Raw genomic sequence first — 16,535 nt, 5'->3', positions numbered from 1 at the left:
TGTATACATAGTATAAAAAGTGGTAAATTGTGATATTAAAAACATAAAGGAGGAAGTAAAAGGGTACAGTTTTTGTATGTAATTGAAGTTAAGTTTTTACCAGCATAACATAGAGTATTTAACTATAAGATATTTTATGTACGTTTCATGGTAACCACAAGCTAAACTCCATAGTAGACTCACAAAAATAAAGAGAAGGGAATCAGAGCATACCACAGTGGAAAATCACCAATTCAAAAAGGAAGGCAGTAAGAAAGATAGCAAGGAACAAGGGAACTACAAAACAGCTAGAAATCAATTAATAAGATGATATTAGTAAGTCCTTACATATCAATAATTATTCTAAATATAAATAGATTGAATTCTCTAATAAAAAGGCACAGAATGACTGGATGGATTGAAAAATAACATCCAAGTATATGCTGCTTACAAGAGAATTGCTTCAGCTTTAAGGACACACTTAAGCTCAAAGTAAAGGAATGGGAAAAGATATTCCATGCAAGTGAAAACCAAAAAGGAAAAGGGATAGTTGTCCTTATATCAGGTAAAATAGATTTTAAGCCAAGAACAATAATGAGACAAAGAAGGTTGCTATATAATGATAAAGAGGTCAACTAAACAAGAAGAGATAACAATTGTAAATATATACATACTCAACATCAGAGCACTTAAATATATTAAGCAAATACTAACAGATCTGAAGGGAGAAATAGACAATATAAAATAATAGTATCGAACTTTAATACCCCACTTCTAGAAATGGATAGATCATCCAGACAGAAAATAAGCACGGTATCACTGGACTTGAACCACACTTTAGAACAAATGAATCTAACAGACACATACAGGGCATTCTACCATCTACCAACAGCAGAATACACATTACTATCAAGCATGAATGGAACATTTTCCAGGATACATCATATAATAGGCCACAAAACAAGTCTTAGCAAATTTAAGAAGACTAAAATCATACCAAATATCACTTCTGACCACAATGGTATGCAACTAGAAATCAAAACGAAGAAACTGGAAAATTTACAAATATATGGAATTAAACAACATTTTCCTGAACAACCAATGAATCAAAGAAGAAACCAAAAGGGAAATTTAAAATATATTAAAGAAATGAAAATGTAAAAACAACATACCAAAACACATGGGATGCTGTAAAAACAGTTCTAAGAGTTTAATCAGATTCTTGAATTGTTAGGCTTATGTCTTTCACCATATTTGGACATTTTCTGTCATTATTTCTTTATATTATTTTCCATACTACCCTCTCTTTCTCTTCTCTCCATCTGGGACCTTGACGGTACTCAAAAGTAATTAATCCAAAGACATCCACTCCAAGGCACAGAATAATCTTCTGAAAACAAAAGGCAAAGGAAAAAGTCTTGAAAGGAGCCAGAAAGAAAAAAATGTATTACCTATAGAGGGGCATCAACTAGAATGAGAGCAGATTTTTCATCTAACACCATGGAGGTCAAAAGGAACTGGCACATATTTTTCAAGTGCTGAAATAAGAGAACTGTCAATTTTGGATTCTATATCATGTGAAAATATTCTTCAGGAATAAAGGTAGAAATACGTAAATTCATTCTAGGATTAAAGAAAACTAAAAGGATTGGTCTCTAGAAGAGCTACACTGAAAGATTGGTGAAGGGGTGTTTTTCAAACAGAAAGGAAATGATACGAGAAGCAATCTGGAGACTCAGGAAGAAGGAAGAAAAAAGGAAAGAGCCAGAAATATGATAATACAATAAACTATCCCTTCCCTCATGAGTTGTATAAATTATAATGATATTTACATGCCATTATCTAAAAATGATAGTTGAAGACTAAAGCACAATCTGATACTCAAGTTAAAGATATTTTAAAATGGAGAAGGTAAAGGGACCTAAATGGAAGTAAGGTTTTCATATTTTACTTCAAGTGGTCAAATGTTGATATCATTAGGCTGTGATGAATCCCATAAGTATATATATAATTTAAATTTTTTTGAAGTATAGTTGATATACAATGTTGTGTTAATTTCTGCTGTACAGCAAAGTGACTCAGTTATACACATATATTTTTCATATTCTTTTCCATTATGGTTTATCACAGGATATTGAATATAGTTCTTTGTGCTATATAGTAGGACCTCATTGTTTATCCATCTTATATATAATAGTTTGCATCTGCTAATCCCAAACTCCCTGTAATTCCTTCCCCCACCCCCTTCCCCTTGGCAACCACAAGTTTACAAGTCTGTTCTCTATGTCTGTGAGCCTGTTTCTGTTTCATGGATAGGTTCATTTGTGCCATATTTTAGATTCCATATATAAGTGATATCATATGGCATTTGTCTTTCTCTTTATGACTTACTTTGCTTAGTATGATAATCTTTAAGTCCATCCATGTTGCTGCAAATGGCATTCTTTCTTTCTTTTTTTTGAGGCTGAGTAATATTCCGTTGTATATATGTACCACATTTTTATCCATTTCTTTGGAGATGGACATTTAGGTTTTTTCCATGCCTTGGCTATTGTAAATAGTGCTGCTATGGACATAGGGGTGCATGTATCTTTTTGAAGCTTGTTTTTTCTGGGTATATGCCCAGTAGTGGAATTGTTGGATCATATGGTAACTCTATCTTTGTTTTTTTGGGAGGGTCCATACTGTTCTCCACATGGCTGCACAAATTTACATGACCACCAACAGTGTAAGAGGGTTCCCTTTTCTCCACACCCTCTCCAGCATTTATTATTTGTAGACTTTTTAATGATGGCCATTCTGACCAGTGTGAGATGGTACCTCATTGTAGTTTTGATTTGCATTTCTCTAATAATTAGTGATTATGAACATGTTTTCATGTGCCTATTGGCTATATGTATGTCTTCTTTGGGGAGATGTCTATTTAGGTCTTCTGCCCATTTTTAGATTGGGTTGTTTGTTTGTTTTTGTTATTGAACTGTATGACCTGTTTGTATATTTTGGAAATTAAGCCCTTGTCAGTCGCATTGTTTGTAAATATTTTCTCCCAGTCTGTAGAATGTCTTTTCATTTTGTTTATGGTTTCCTTTGCTGTGCAAAAGCTTATAAGCTTGATTAGGTCCCATTTGTTTATTTTTGCTTTTATTTCTATTGCCTTGGGAGACTGGCCTAAGAAAACATTGGTACAATTTATGTCAGAGAATGTTTTGTCTATGTTCTCTTCTAGGAGCTTTATGGTGCCTTGTCTTGTGTAAGTGTTTAAGTCATTTTGAGTTTACTTTTGTGTATGGTGTGAGGGTGTGTTCTAACTTTATTGATTTACATGAGGCTATCTGACTTTCCCAGCACCATCTGCTGAAGAGACTTTTTTCCCCATTGTATATTCTTGCCTCTTTTTTCAAAGATTAATTGTCCATAAGTGTGTGGGTTGATTTCTGGGCTCTCTATTCTGTTCCATTGATCTGTATCTCTATTTTTGTGCCAATGCCATGCTGTTTTGATTACTGTAGCTTTGTAGTATTGTCTTAAGTCTGGAAAGGTTATGTGTTCTGCTTTGTTTTTTGTTTTCCTCAGGATTGCATTGGCAATTCTGGGTCTTTTATAGTTCCGTATAAATTTTAGGATTATTTGTTCTAGCTCAGTAAAAAATGTCACAGGTAATTTGATAGGGATCACATTAAATCTGTGGATTGCTTTGGGTAGTATGGCCACTTTAACAATATTTATTCTTCCAATCCAAGAGCATGGGATATCTTTCCAACTTCAATTTCCTTTATTAATGTTTTGTAGTTCTCAGCATATAAGTCTTTCACCTCCTTGGTAAGGTTTATTCCTAAATATTTTATGTTTTTGATATAATTTTAAAAGTAGTTGTTTGTTTACAGTCCCTTTCTGATATTTCATTATTAGTGTAAAGAACCAATAAGTATATTTTAATACCCAGTGTAACCACCACAAAATTATACAAAGCAATACACTAAAAATCATTATAAATAAACTGAAACGGCCAAGTAGCCCACAGGAAGTCAAGAAAAGAGAACTAGAAGAAAGAACTAGAAGAAAAAAAATAATACAATGACAGAATTAGGTTTTAAATTACTTATAGCACTAGATACTTGCACTGTAAACAACGAAATGTCTCAAACCAATAATGTAAGTTCCTACCTCAAGGAAATAGAAAAAGAAGAGCAAAATGCATCTATAAAAAGCAGAAGGAAGAGAATAATAAAAATAAGAGCAAGAATCAATAAAAGTGAAAATTGGAAAACTATATAGAAAATCAACAAAACAAAGACAAGGTTTTCAAAAAGTCAATAAAATTGATAAGCCTCTGGCAGGACATACAAAAATAAAGAGATAGAAGACATGAATCACCACTACCAAGACTGAGGCAGGGAATATCACTAAGGATCCAGCAACTTAAAAAATTGGACCACTCCTCAAAAACAATACACTACTAAAACGCAACCAAGATGAATTAAACAATCTTAACAGCTCTATAACCATTAAAAAATTTAATTCATAGTTTCACAGCTACCCCCCAAAAAGAAATCTTCAGGCACAAGTGGTTTTGTTGGAGAATTCTGCCAAAAATGAATATATCATATAAGCTGTAGATTACATGAGTTTGGAGCTCTGAAGAGTGGTTCAGACTGGAGGTAATTATTTGGATGTTGTCTGTGTATAGATGACATTAAAATGCACTGGAATAAATGTTATCATCTAAGGAGAAATTGTAGATAGAAGAGATATAATATACTAGAACTGAACCCTGAGATACTACAACATTTAGAGATCACGGAGATGAAAAGAAATCAGAAGAGGAGACAGGAAGAAATGAGACAAGTTAGCAAAATTGTTCATGACTGTAGAGCCACAATCAACTGCACTAGTGATGTAGGAGACAAATCAGGAGAGAGTGGTATCCCAGTGGCCAGAGAAAAAATTATTTCAAGGAGGAGGGGCTGATCGATTTTGCCAAACATTGCTGATATGTTAAATGAAAGAGGACTGGGAAAAACTGGCACTGTATTTAACAATGTAGAGGTCATTGATGACCTTGCAAAGAACTCATCAGCTCTTTCTGTGGAATGGTGGGAATGAAAATCTGACTGGAATTACTATAAAAATGATTTGTAGAAGAGGAATTGCAGAGAATCAACTTAATACATGGGTGGATAAGATGGTGGGAGCTACTGATTGCTTTTATTTTCTCAGTGAAGTAAGAATGCAGGTCATTAGGTGAGAAGGAGAATCAGTGGAGGCAGATTTTAGAAGATTAAGGACAGAAGAGAAAATATGAAATTTTCATCTTCCCATATGTGAGTGGGAAGAGTGAGTGGAATAGGGAAATGTATAAATTACTGAGTTGCATTGCCAGCCCACTGGTGGCTTTCAGGAATGAATTCAAAATGAGACAAGTTAGCACAGTTGTGTGTTTTCTATAGCCACAATCAGCTGCACTGATGTGGGTGTGGAGGAGACAAAGAATATGATTCAAGGAAATTTATAATTTTGCTAAGCTAAAGAAAGGCAATGAAGTTAAGGGCCCATGCATAGGACTGATTATGTTGATATAGCACGAAATGTTAGCTGAGCCAATAAGGGATTGAGAACTTCTCTGAGTGAGGGTGAAGGGCAGTAAAAAGATGTTAGGATCATTGAATTGTGGATCCATATGAAGTCAAAGAATTTTTGGAGTCCAGTGATAGAGGGAGTCAGTTGGAAAATGAAGGTGGTGGTCTGAGACTGGAACAATTGAACCTAAGCTTGTAAAAGTATAATTAATGGTAATGATACAGTCTAGAGTGTATTACTCTGGAGGTGGGTGGCTGAGATAATGTGGTCAAGTTTAATTGGATAGTAAGCCATGGATTACAGGCCAAAGGATATTGACAGAATCATCTAAGTAGATATTAACTTTATCAAGAATTAGAAATAGTGTTGGAGGAAATGACAGCAAGCCAGCATTAAAATTTTTAAGGAATGAAGAGGAATGATGTGGAGGTCTATACATGACTGAAACAAGGATGAGTAATGGATAGTATGGTCTGATAGCAAGAGATTCAACAGTGGAGACTACCAAGGAAAGAGAGACAATGACTTAGAAGGGACAATTGTTTGGAAGCTGCAACAGGGCACAAAGGAAAGGGTCAGGGTACTAGGGAGGGGACTGTAGAGAGAGTAATGAGAAGTGATTAGACATTTCTGTACTTCCTTATCATTGCAATAATAATGTTTCACTTTGAAATGTTCATTTCTTTGATTACATTAAGTTGAATTATTTTTTCATATGTAGGTGACAGGATAAGTAATTGTGGTCTTAATTTGTTCTAACTGAATTTACTCTCCCCAAGTTTATGGATGGGTCCTTTTCCTTGGGCAGGTACAAAGGTTATACAGTGGAACTCAAGGTAAAAATTGTGTCAAAATCTCATGCTGGATTTTTGTTTACTTTTTGCTTAAGCTCTTTGACACAATTTTCACAAAGGGAAAGGAAAGAGGTAATTACATTTTATATGGGATGAGGTGAAGACAGAAGTACAAGAGCTTAAGAGGAGAGAGAGAGAGAGAGAGGGAGAGATTCACCAGGAATAGGAAAGGATATGAGGAACTGTGGTTACTTAAAGCAGCAGGGACCTATGCCCACCCAGCACCCAGGGAGGTACTGTGACCACCGTGGATATGACCCTAGGTATCTGGGCTCCCTGCTTTGACAAAGATTTCCATAGCTACACAAGACACAGAAGCTGCAGAGTCACCGCAAGAGACTAAGTGAGCAATGAGTGTAACAATCTTGACCAGTGTAGACTATAGATCGGTGGGGTACCCCTATTTTTTCTGATCCCTCAGACCTTCGTACAACACTAGTAGCTAAATAAGGAAAGAACAAATAATGATTAAGTTTAAATTTCCTCTCAGACTGGTGGGATAAGAGTTGGAGTTCAAATAACCAGGTTTTTTTGTTTTGGATTGGTTTTTGCACATACAGGTTTGTGGAATAAAATTCATAAATACTTTCTACACTGTCAAATGAAGTGCCTATTTTCCCAGCCTGTCGTATAATATTAATTTTACTTTTAGAGAGAAGATTTTCATTTCTGTGTAGTCCAATTTACTTTGAACTTCATTATATTCATTTCTCACTATCTGGACTTGTGAGACTCAACTTCATGGTGTTAAAAGTTTGCTTTTAGAATTTTGGAAATATTGTTCCATTTGGCATGCATTTTAATGGCTACCTGCAAGTCAGACACACTCTTTCATCAGCTAAAAAAGTACCTTCAGGGGATGCCTGGAATTTGATATATCGGTTTATGGGAACATAATTTAAAATTTTGGGATCAATAGTATATTGACAAACTTTGATGACCCTTAAATATGTCTCAGGATGCTGCAACGTTGAGTCATTCTTGTGAAAAAGAATCAGATTCAAATCAAATGTTTGTACAAAACAGACAGTTATACAGCTTGTTTTTGTGCTGTTTTTATATTATTAAATAACCTTTGTCATTTCTCATGTTCCTTGGGTAATTACTAAAGGGGCATAGTGGTCCCTTATGTGTTGCTTTTAAAGGTAAACAAAACTTTAAAAGACACTCTTTCAGTTTTGTTTTGACCTACTCTTTGTTACATTTCAGGTTTGTAGGGTAAAGTAATTTGAAGTTACCCAAAATAGGTCATTACACTTTGGTCACTGGAACCCAGATGGTACTCTGATTAAACAATTGGATTTGTGAGTTTCCATTTCAGGCTGTTGTAAATTAAATAGCACTAAGGACAATCAAATCAAAAAAGACTCAGTTTTCCCTTTAAACTCATGTTTTTATTGGGTCTTTGCTGTATAAGCACCAAATGAGGCACTTTGATGTATGGGATGGCAACATTATAAGAAAAAGTTAATCCCAAACCTGATTTTGTATTTCTCTACAAAGTAGGCTGTGCACTAGCTGCTGAAAATATAAATCCATATAGAATCAATTTTATTCCCTTAGGAACTATTCTTCTTTAATCAGTTGCCATGGTTGTAAACAATATAAAATGTAATACTGACAATGTTTTTTGAAACATGTTGGCCTTTATTACATTAGCTGTCTATTAAAGAGCAGGCACACTCAACCTGACTATCCTTAGGTGAGGGTTAAAGGACCTATAAAGAAAAAAGTGTTATTATACTGGGAAAAGATTGTTAATAGACTTGCAGTGTTGGAGTCTGTAAACCCACTGTTCCCTTTGAGAATGATAAAGTTACCAATAGCGATTTCTATTCATGACCTATACTATCCCATCCTTTGGTAAAGGATCCCCAGGATAATGCCATCTTTCAGCCTTGGGGCATCACCCTGCCCATTCTAATTCCAATCTGTGACGATATTTTTGTTCCTTGGCTCATAACACTGTCCCTTAAAGTAGTTGAAGTCGGTGGGTCCTATGTATCAAGCCGAATGAATCAATTTGATCATAATGAAGTATTTTGAATTTAGCCTCTAAAAGCCTGAGCAAGCATGTCATGTCCACGTAACCCAACTCCTGAATGTCTGGCCATACTTGACAAATTAGGACCACACCAATTGGCTCTAACAGGAAAGTCTGATGAACATCTCTCCAGAATGTTCTGAGACAATAGGATCTTCATGGGACCGGTCCTCTAACGCTTTTGTGACCTGCTGAGAGAAGTGCTATTCCTCTCCTGATCCTAACTGAAGAACTTGGCTTCCTTGACAATCTTCCATGTTTATCTTCCATTTTCTACCATCACTCTGCACTAAACCCTTTATTGAATGTTAATAAACTATAAATCTTTACTCCATTTTTTGGATAAAGTTTCTCCTCTTTTTTCTCCACTGGACTTCAGGACAGACACTGGGATGGGATGGGAAGGAAGTCAACATTAAAACTTGCTCAGGTTTTACCCATACCCTGTGAGTCTGTGTGTCTGTTTAAAGTTCCACATATTTAGAGGAAAACTAATCCCACCACTGTACCCAGAAAGATTTTACTTTCTAATTCCACCACTGTATGCAGAAAGATTTTAGTCAGGTTAATATACCCCTCCTTGGCTAGAATTCCTAATGGAACAATAGGCAGAACCCATAACACCTCCCAATCAGTGCATTATTATATACTTTAAAGAAATGAATATTCCTTGAATGAGTCTTAATTCTGAGGTATTGGATGAGTGTATTTCAAATAATGACATCAATCAATACATTTAAAAACATTTTATTTTTAGAGGTTGAACAATGATTCATTGCAGACTTTCTGATGAAACAATTAGCAGTCTCAAAGATTATTTCAATAAATTTTAAAGTTAGAGCACAGATTGAATATAAATTGATTTAAATAGGCACAGTTTTGAAAAGAACTGAAGAGTACTTAAAAGATCCCATTGAATTCATGTGGCACAATTCCTAGTTTTATCGATAGTGTCTCAATTAAATGTCCTGGCAGAAAACACTTAGTGATTAATTTATCTAGAAACTGGTAGCACTGAAAATATTAAAATTTATGCATTCTAATGGTTTGCGTATGTATGCTTCTATGTATACATGTGTGATTTCTGCTTTGCCTATTTTACTGTCTTAATGATTATCCTTTCTTACTGTTTCCTCTGAGGCTCTTACCTCACTTCAAGAGACCTAATCACACTGAACTTTTCTTGTCAGCCCTTTGCATACATCATTTTCTAGCTTTTGAACATTTTCAATAATTCCTTCTATTTTGGACAAGGGCTTTGGTGAAAGAACTAAAGTACACTAAAATAACACTGTACTCTGTCCCAATGCTACTCACAACTTGCCAGAACTTTCATGCTTCAACTCACAGGACTCGGGAATCTGGCTTTTCAGAAATCCCCCTCAATGCTTCTCTGGTGGGCCAGGGCTTCCAGGTACTGCTGCTACAAGGTGAGGTGTAGTTATAATTTTTTCTGTCACTGTGCACTGACTGTGAAATTTAATTGTCCCTTCACTTTCTTGTTTCAGCTGGCAAAGGATGTAAAAATTCCAGATGGATTAACATCTAAATTGGAAATATTCATTACCTACAAACCACTTTAAATATTTTCAGTCCTTCCTAAGTTGGCTATCCAACATCTCAATCTCCTTTCTTAATATGTGCCCAGCTTCCTTTCCTCATTAGCACCTTATCATGTAACGCTCAATTACACATTTGCAATGTCTCTTGCTTGTTTACTTTGGGACACCTCTGTAGATGCAATTCACTATTGTGTATATTTATTAGAATAACAGCCACAGAGCACAATGGGAGTTGACTTCCTAAAATAGTTTACTGTCTTACTGTGTTAAAAATATGATTTTAAGATAAAATTTATTTTTGAACCTTAACTGAGTAAATATTATGAAGAAAAAATGAATTCTTAAAAGACTTGATTCTACACGCTACTTAAATGAGAAAATTTTCTGAAATTCAAACATAGCAAGCTCCATTTGCTCAGCGATGAGGTACTTGCACAAAGTTCCCCATGGCCTTTTTGGTGTACAAATTTATAATAATGAAGACTACTTCTAAGGAAATAATTTGACATAAAACTTTGTTTTCTCTTTAAACTACTGCATTTAAAAAGTCATTTGAGTTGTAAACACTCAAGGATAAGCCAGTTTTAAGATCACATTATTGTGTCACAGTAACAGAAATGTGAATCACATTTACTTTTAATTCATGGATTCAGGTTCTCCTAAATTCTCATTATTGAGCTACTACATTCTTGATATAAGTTGTTAGGAAAATCCAAATCATCATTCCTGGCGCCAAGGTGCCAAGAAATAACGTGCTATCATGAAATCACACATAGTCTGCTTTTGTATTTTGGTTTAACCAGGTAGCTTGAAAATTATTATCCCACTAGCACCGTCTTCAGATTTTAGAAGCAGAACTAGAGGAATTATAGTGAGGTATACTTTGTGGTAGTTCTGTTCCTTCTCTACTGCTCCAGAACTAACCATGGTATTGAGGATGGATATGCAGAAATGATGCTTTTCACCAGGTAGCAATTACCATAGGTGACCAAACGCCACCTATCTATGGCGTCTATAACTTATTGGAGTGATGGACTAGAACGATTTTTTCACGACTATAAATTTGTAGACCTAGGTATTTGATGAAAGTTGTATTTTCTTTCAAAATCTTTTTTAACCTATTACATTAAGTCCCTACATGTGGACTTATCACTTTTAGATTAATTTCTGATATTACAGAAATAGAAACATGAAAAACACAAGTATTAGCAGCCAAAACTTTTTGCTGTTACATTTTGTAATTTTTGTTTAATGACTGGAGTGAAATTTTTATATAGTTTAATCTGGAATCAGGAAAATATTTAATGCTTCTGATGGTCACACTGTTGGCCAGATAAGAATTTTGATAAATCAACCAATTTGTCTTTGGGGATAGAATTTGACGCCTACTTTAAAGTATTAAAAAATACAACTTATTCTACAGTACATGTGTATAGGAGTTCAGTCCTGTATTCAGGCTTGCAAGTGTATTATTCGGTGGTTTTTAAAAACGGCTATTGCACATCTTTGGAGTTTCTGAGGAAAATCAAGCATCCGAGGCTTTCTTCCTTTCTTCTTATCAGGAGAAAACCAGCTTAACATGGGATGAAAGAACACAACGGTTCTCTGTCTGTGGGCTTAACTGTCATGGAGCAATGAGTAAATGGGTGGCCTTTTCCCCTTTATCACTGTAGTTTTCTCCAGGCATGCAGGTTGTTCAGCCTTAGTCTGGTTTATGTTTAGTCCTTATTATTTTCATTTCATAATCTAACCTTTGGTTCTTAATAGGACTTGGCAAATTTGCATATGGTTTGTTGCTATTTTTATTTTTTTCCAAAAAAACCCCCCTCATTCAGGGCCAACTCTTTTGAAAGCTGTTTGGAATCTAACTTATTACAGGTTTCTTAACTCCATGTTGTAAAATCTGAATATAGATACTGTCCAAACTGTCCAAAGAGTAATGTTTGAATTCACAGTAACAAAAGTTACAAGGTTTGTGCAAAAGATATTGTACACCATTGGAGTACATAGAGCTTGCTATAGTTAATTTTATATATAAAGCTACATTTCTCATTAAAACTATTCTGTGCTACATTAAAAGTATCTGATTTAATTTTTCCCTACCAGTAAAACTGTATGCTCATTTAATCTCAGAAATTTAAAATGCAAATTGTATATTTATGATGTTTGTAATTGTTATAATAAATCATTGGAACCTTTTAAACACCATAATTGCTTTGGAGCTCTTCAAGTTTTCCAAGGGTCATGAAGTAAACCCGGCTGTGGCGATTGCGCAGGATAGAGGTAAAGAACAGCTTTAAAAAGAGAGAAAGAGACACCATCAGTAAATATTTAATACATTGCAAACTGATATTTGATAGGTACAACTATAACTTCAATTTATCTGCACCAACCAATAAAATATTAAGCCATACTGTTTTTCAGAAAGGGATTTCCTCAGATTAAAGAATACAAATTTAAATTGGTATGGAGTCTAAATTATAATTAAAAAATAACCTTTTACCATATTCTATAATTGTACTTCATATAGTTTAAATAAAATTAGATTTTTGTAGGTGGAATTCATCTGCTAAACTTCTTGATTGGTTTGGTTAACAATTCTCCTTTGCTATTTGTTTAAAATCTATTTTTATTCAAGTTGGCTTTCCTTTTTCTTTTAATATATGGAAAATATTACCTTATTTAGATGTTCACATTGTTGCTGGTGTTTAAGTGGCCACTGAAATTTTCTACTTGGTGCAAGTTTCTGTTTCAGTGGAACAGACTGACATCAATAGACTGAGATTATGAGCTAAACCAATCGGCTTAGAGAGGAACATGTTGTGTAAATATGGTCTGTGCCATAAAGAAAATTAGGACAGTACAATAATATAAACAGCAAACAGAGGTATCCTTGTTAGGACTAAGGTTTTCAACGTCCACAATGGATATACTTAGGAGGGTGTGTGATGTAATGATGATAATGATGATAATAACACTAGCTACCCGTGATTTAACACTTTTATGTGCCAGGCAATCTGTGAGATGCTTACTATATACATATTATTGATAATTTTCAGAATTGTTCCCAAAGTAGTTATTAATATTCCCATTCCTGAGATGAAAAAGCTAAGGTTCAGAAGGACTAGTCAAACTTCTAGGTTTTTACACGTAATTAGGTGGCAAAGCTGGGACTGCATCTTAGATCTATCCGATCTCAATCACTGGTTCTTGCCATTATATCCCTTTATATTACAAAAAAGTACCTTTTCTTGATGCCCAGTGCTTTACCCTGTTTGTTCTGATATTAATTCAAATCTTTTGCAATTTCTTCCAAATGTGAATGTTTTCTGGTCTTATTAGAATTATTTCTTCACGCTATTATTTCTCATAACATGTCGGGACTGTAATGATGTCATGCAATTCATTTTTCCATCTAAACTATCTGAATTGGTTAAAATTGATCACATTACACAAATAATTGCCAAATCTTGATTTTATTTTTCTTTCCTGTGAAATGGACATACTAATGTCCACTTGTGAAGATTAACTATGATAGCTTCTAAAGTATTTAGCACAAACTCTACCATATAATTAGGTGTTCAGCAAACATAAGTAACTTTTTCCTTCTTCTGTTATTGGATTAGGTTGAAAACTATAGAAGGCAGATTTACTCAAGCATTCTTTTTCAAAATATCATATTAATATGAACATGAAAAGAACTATGCATCAAAGACAATAATAGAATTTGTAAGAAATAAAATAAAGGCTAAGCTTTGCTTTGGACACAATTAGAAGCTTTACATTTTTGAAAATGATTTCTTTTGAAATCAAATTTCATGATTTACCAAATCAATGCTTCTAATGCAAATTGCAAAATTATTTTTATTAATTTATTATATTATTAAGAGTATGCCAATTTGGGAAATATATTTATAGCCAGAAAGAAAAGGATATAAATTTCCTTAGTTAATTTTCATCACTTGCTTTATTTTTGCTTTAACTGGGGGATGTAAACTATACCTTGTCACCTCGGGTACACAGAAATCTCAGCTTCTTAATTGACCTGCGCTTCAGTTCACTTTCCAGAACCCTTGACTGCAAAGAGCGGACTTCAATGGCTTTTTGGCCCCATCCTGTGGCTCGCTGTGAACACTCATAAGCTACAATAAAAATTTAAAAATCAGAAAAACATAATATCTTTCTGTCAGTGATAGAAAATTATAAACGCAGTCAACATTTGATTATTAAGAGGGACATTATTACAGTTCAGGTAAATACACTCTTTTTTTCCTGCTTATAAGACTGTTGTTTGGCCATTATGCTGCTCAACAGTGTTGTTCAAACCTGCCATGTACTATCACCATTGTGACCAACTATTTAACATTGTGAATAACTAGATCTCAGTTAATGTTTGTATTCATATTCTCCAATACCACAGAAAAAGCTAAGGGTTAATCTTACCCTGTTTGTAGAAAGTCAAATCTAGCTACAGTGATTCTTTATTTTATAATCTAGTTGAGGTACAACATCCTGTAAGGGTTTGTACTTGTGCTTAAGTGACATATATGGAAACCTGACTAACTTTTCAAAATTAAAACTGCTAAAAAATGACTCGCTCAAATAATGACTTTAGCAACTCTAATGTAATTCAATTAATTACCATGTTATACATAGAACTAAAGCTAATTTGATACTGCTAAGCATTTCTCTTGCTCAGGAAATTTTTATTAAGATTTAAACTATTGGACCCTGTTTTATATTACTCAGTGACAATAAAGACTATGACAATTGCTTTAAAGCAGAAAACCTAATTATGTAAATAGCTATATAGTCAGCTGACACTGTAAGGTATTTTCTGACATGGGGAGCAGTATTTTTTCCAACAACTGCATACAGCAAAATTTTCTAAACATAATGCACAGTATACTTGCTGAGCTCAAATACACAGTTCACATGGCATTACATAATTTCTACCTTAATTCTAAAACACATTAATCAGCCACTTAACCTAGCTACTGAGCTAGCTTGTGTATGGGGTGGAATCCAGCGATTTAGTTCGGAACGCTTAATGATACCTGCTGTGATTGCTAAGTCTCTATATATTTGTTTGAAAATCCAAAGCAAAGATCTTATTCGTAAAAACATTCATTATATCTAAAGGAATGTAGATTGGGAAAATCTGGATCTAGGTTAGTTTTAAATAACAAAGCAGTTGTTTTTAGACAGAAAAAGAGAGTAATTGATTTTCTTAATATTAGTGTTATAATGCAATCTTTATATACTCTCAAAATACCCTTATTACACAGACCAAAATATCATGTTTTTATAGTGCTATAATTTATTTTACACATAGAGGGATGCTTTTCAATTTTAGTGACTTAAAATAGCTCTTTGTTTTAGGTCAGAAGTTGTCCTGCCTAAGGACAAGAACTGTACCAGATGACTTTTTAAGACCTCTTTGAGTCCTATGATTGTCTACATGTGGCATAAATATGGCATAAATATAGGGGTTCTGTTTCCCATTTGAACTGAATTTCCTTATTCCAATTTTTGATTAATATATTGATCACAACCACTGTAAAGGTTAGAACAAGATTCATTATTTCAGGGTTTTTTTTGTCCCAGATCTGTCAATTATATTGTAAGCATTTACGTCTTGTCACAAAATGGTTTTAAACCCTCTGTGAGTTCTTACCTTTTGAAGAAATTGGAGGTTTTCAGCATAATCCTTAACATTATGTATGCAAAAGGAAAGGATTCTGCAGATGCAGTGCAAAGTGCCATCATCCCATAATGGAAAAAATGTCCATTAAAAAGAAGTTCTTTCAAACTGGTCTTTAAAGCCACATGTGGATCACATTTAGCCATTTTACAGAGATTTCAGAAGCTTTTGGCTTCTTTATTGATAAACTATTTTCTCTCTGTCTCTCTTGTCCTCCTTCCCTCCCTCCCTCCCTTCCTTCTCTCTCCCTCTCTCCCCCCCCTCCCTCCCTCCCTCACCCTTTCCTTGTCCTTCTCCCTCTCCCTCTCCTTCTCCCTTCTCCTTTATTTGCTTCATTAACCTTATCTTACTTCCAGGAACATTTATCTTCAAGCAAATCATTCTACTCTCTCTCTAATATTTTTACTGTTCATATGCATTATTCTGTTCCCTATCTAGAATCACCTCTGTAGTCACCAAGACTCAGAGAAATACGAGTTTCAAGTTATTCAGATTGCCCAGATCAGCAGTCCTGCGATGGTCAGGAAGAAAAAAAGATGTCCTGGTCTAATGAAGATGAAAATTTTGTAAATGAAGTTTGACGAAATCTTAGTGACAACCTATATGTCACATATTCAGTTTGTATTTGATTCTTCACAGAAATATTACTTGCTGAACAGAACACTATTGACTGTATAAAATGGAAGTATTTTGCTCTTCTCTTATGACTATTTGGCAGTCTCCTAAGATAAAGGTAAACCCCAAAAATCAATGTGATGGAATGAAACACTTTCAACACCTGTGTAAAAGCTGCAAACAAAGGTATTTAAAATAAA

General features: G+C 34.3%; 1 protein-coding gene across 6 annotated transcripts in view; it reads right to left on the bottom strand.

The window, feature by feature from the left end:
* Positions 1-9,215: 9,215 nt before the first annotated feature.
* NRK (Nik related kinase) overlaps positions 9,216-16,535 on the bottom strand; it is a 166,444-nt gene continuing 159,124 nt past the window's right edge. For all 6 annotated transcript variants that reach the window (XM_029241281.1, XM_029241276.1, XM_029241278.1 and 3 more), the window contains 2 exons: positions 14,019-14,158; positions 9,216-12,310 (listed from right to left, as the gene is read on the bottom strand). In XM_029241281.1, coding sequence (XP_029097114.1) covers positions 12,215-12,310; positions 14,019-14,158 — 236 coding nt within the window. In that variant the 3' untranslated portion in view covers positions 9,216-12,214. The remainder of the gene's footprint in view (positions 12,311-14,018; positions 14,159-16,535) is intronic.

Source organism: Monodon monoceros, unplaced genomic scaffold (genome assembly GCF_005190385.1).
Source record: "Monodon monoceros isolate NGI ecotype Baffin Bay Population unplaced genomic scaffold, NGI_Narwhal_1 Super_Scaffold_22, whole genome shotgun sequence".
NCBI classification, from domain to species: Eukaryota; Metazoa; Chordata; class Mammalia; order Artiodactyla; family Monodontidae; genus Monodon; species Monodon monoceros.
The sequence above is the reverse complement of the archived record's forward strand: the minus strand, read 5'-3'. Positions and strand labels throughout refer to the sequence as shown.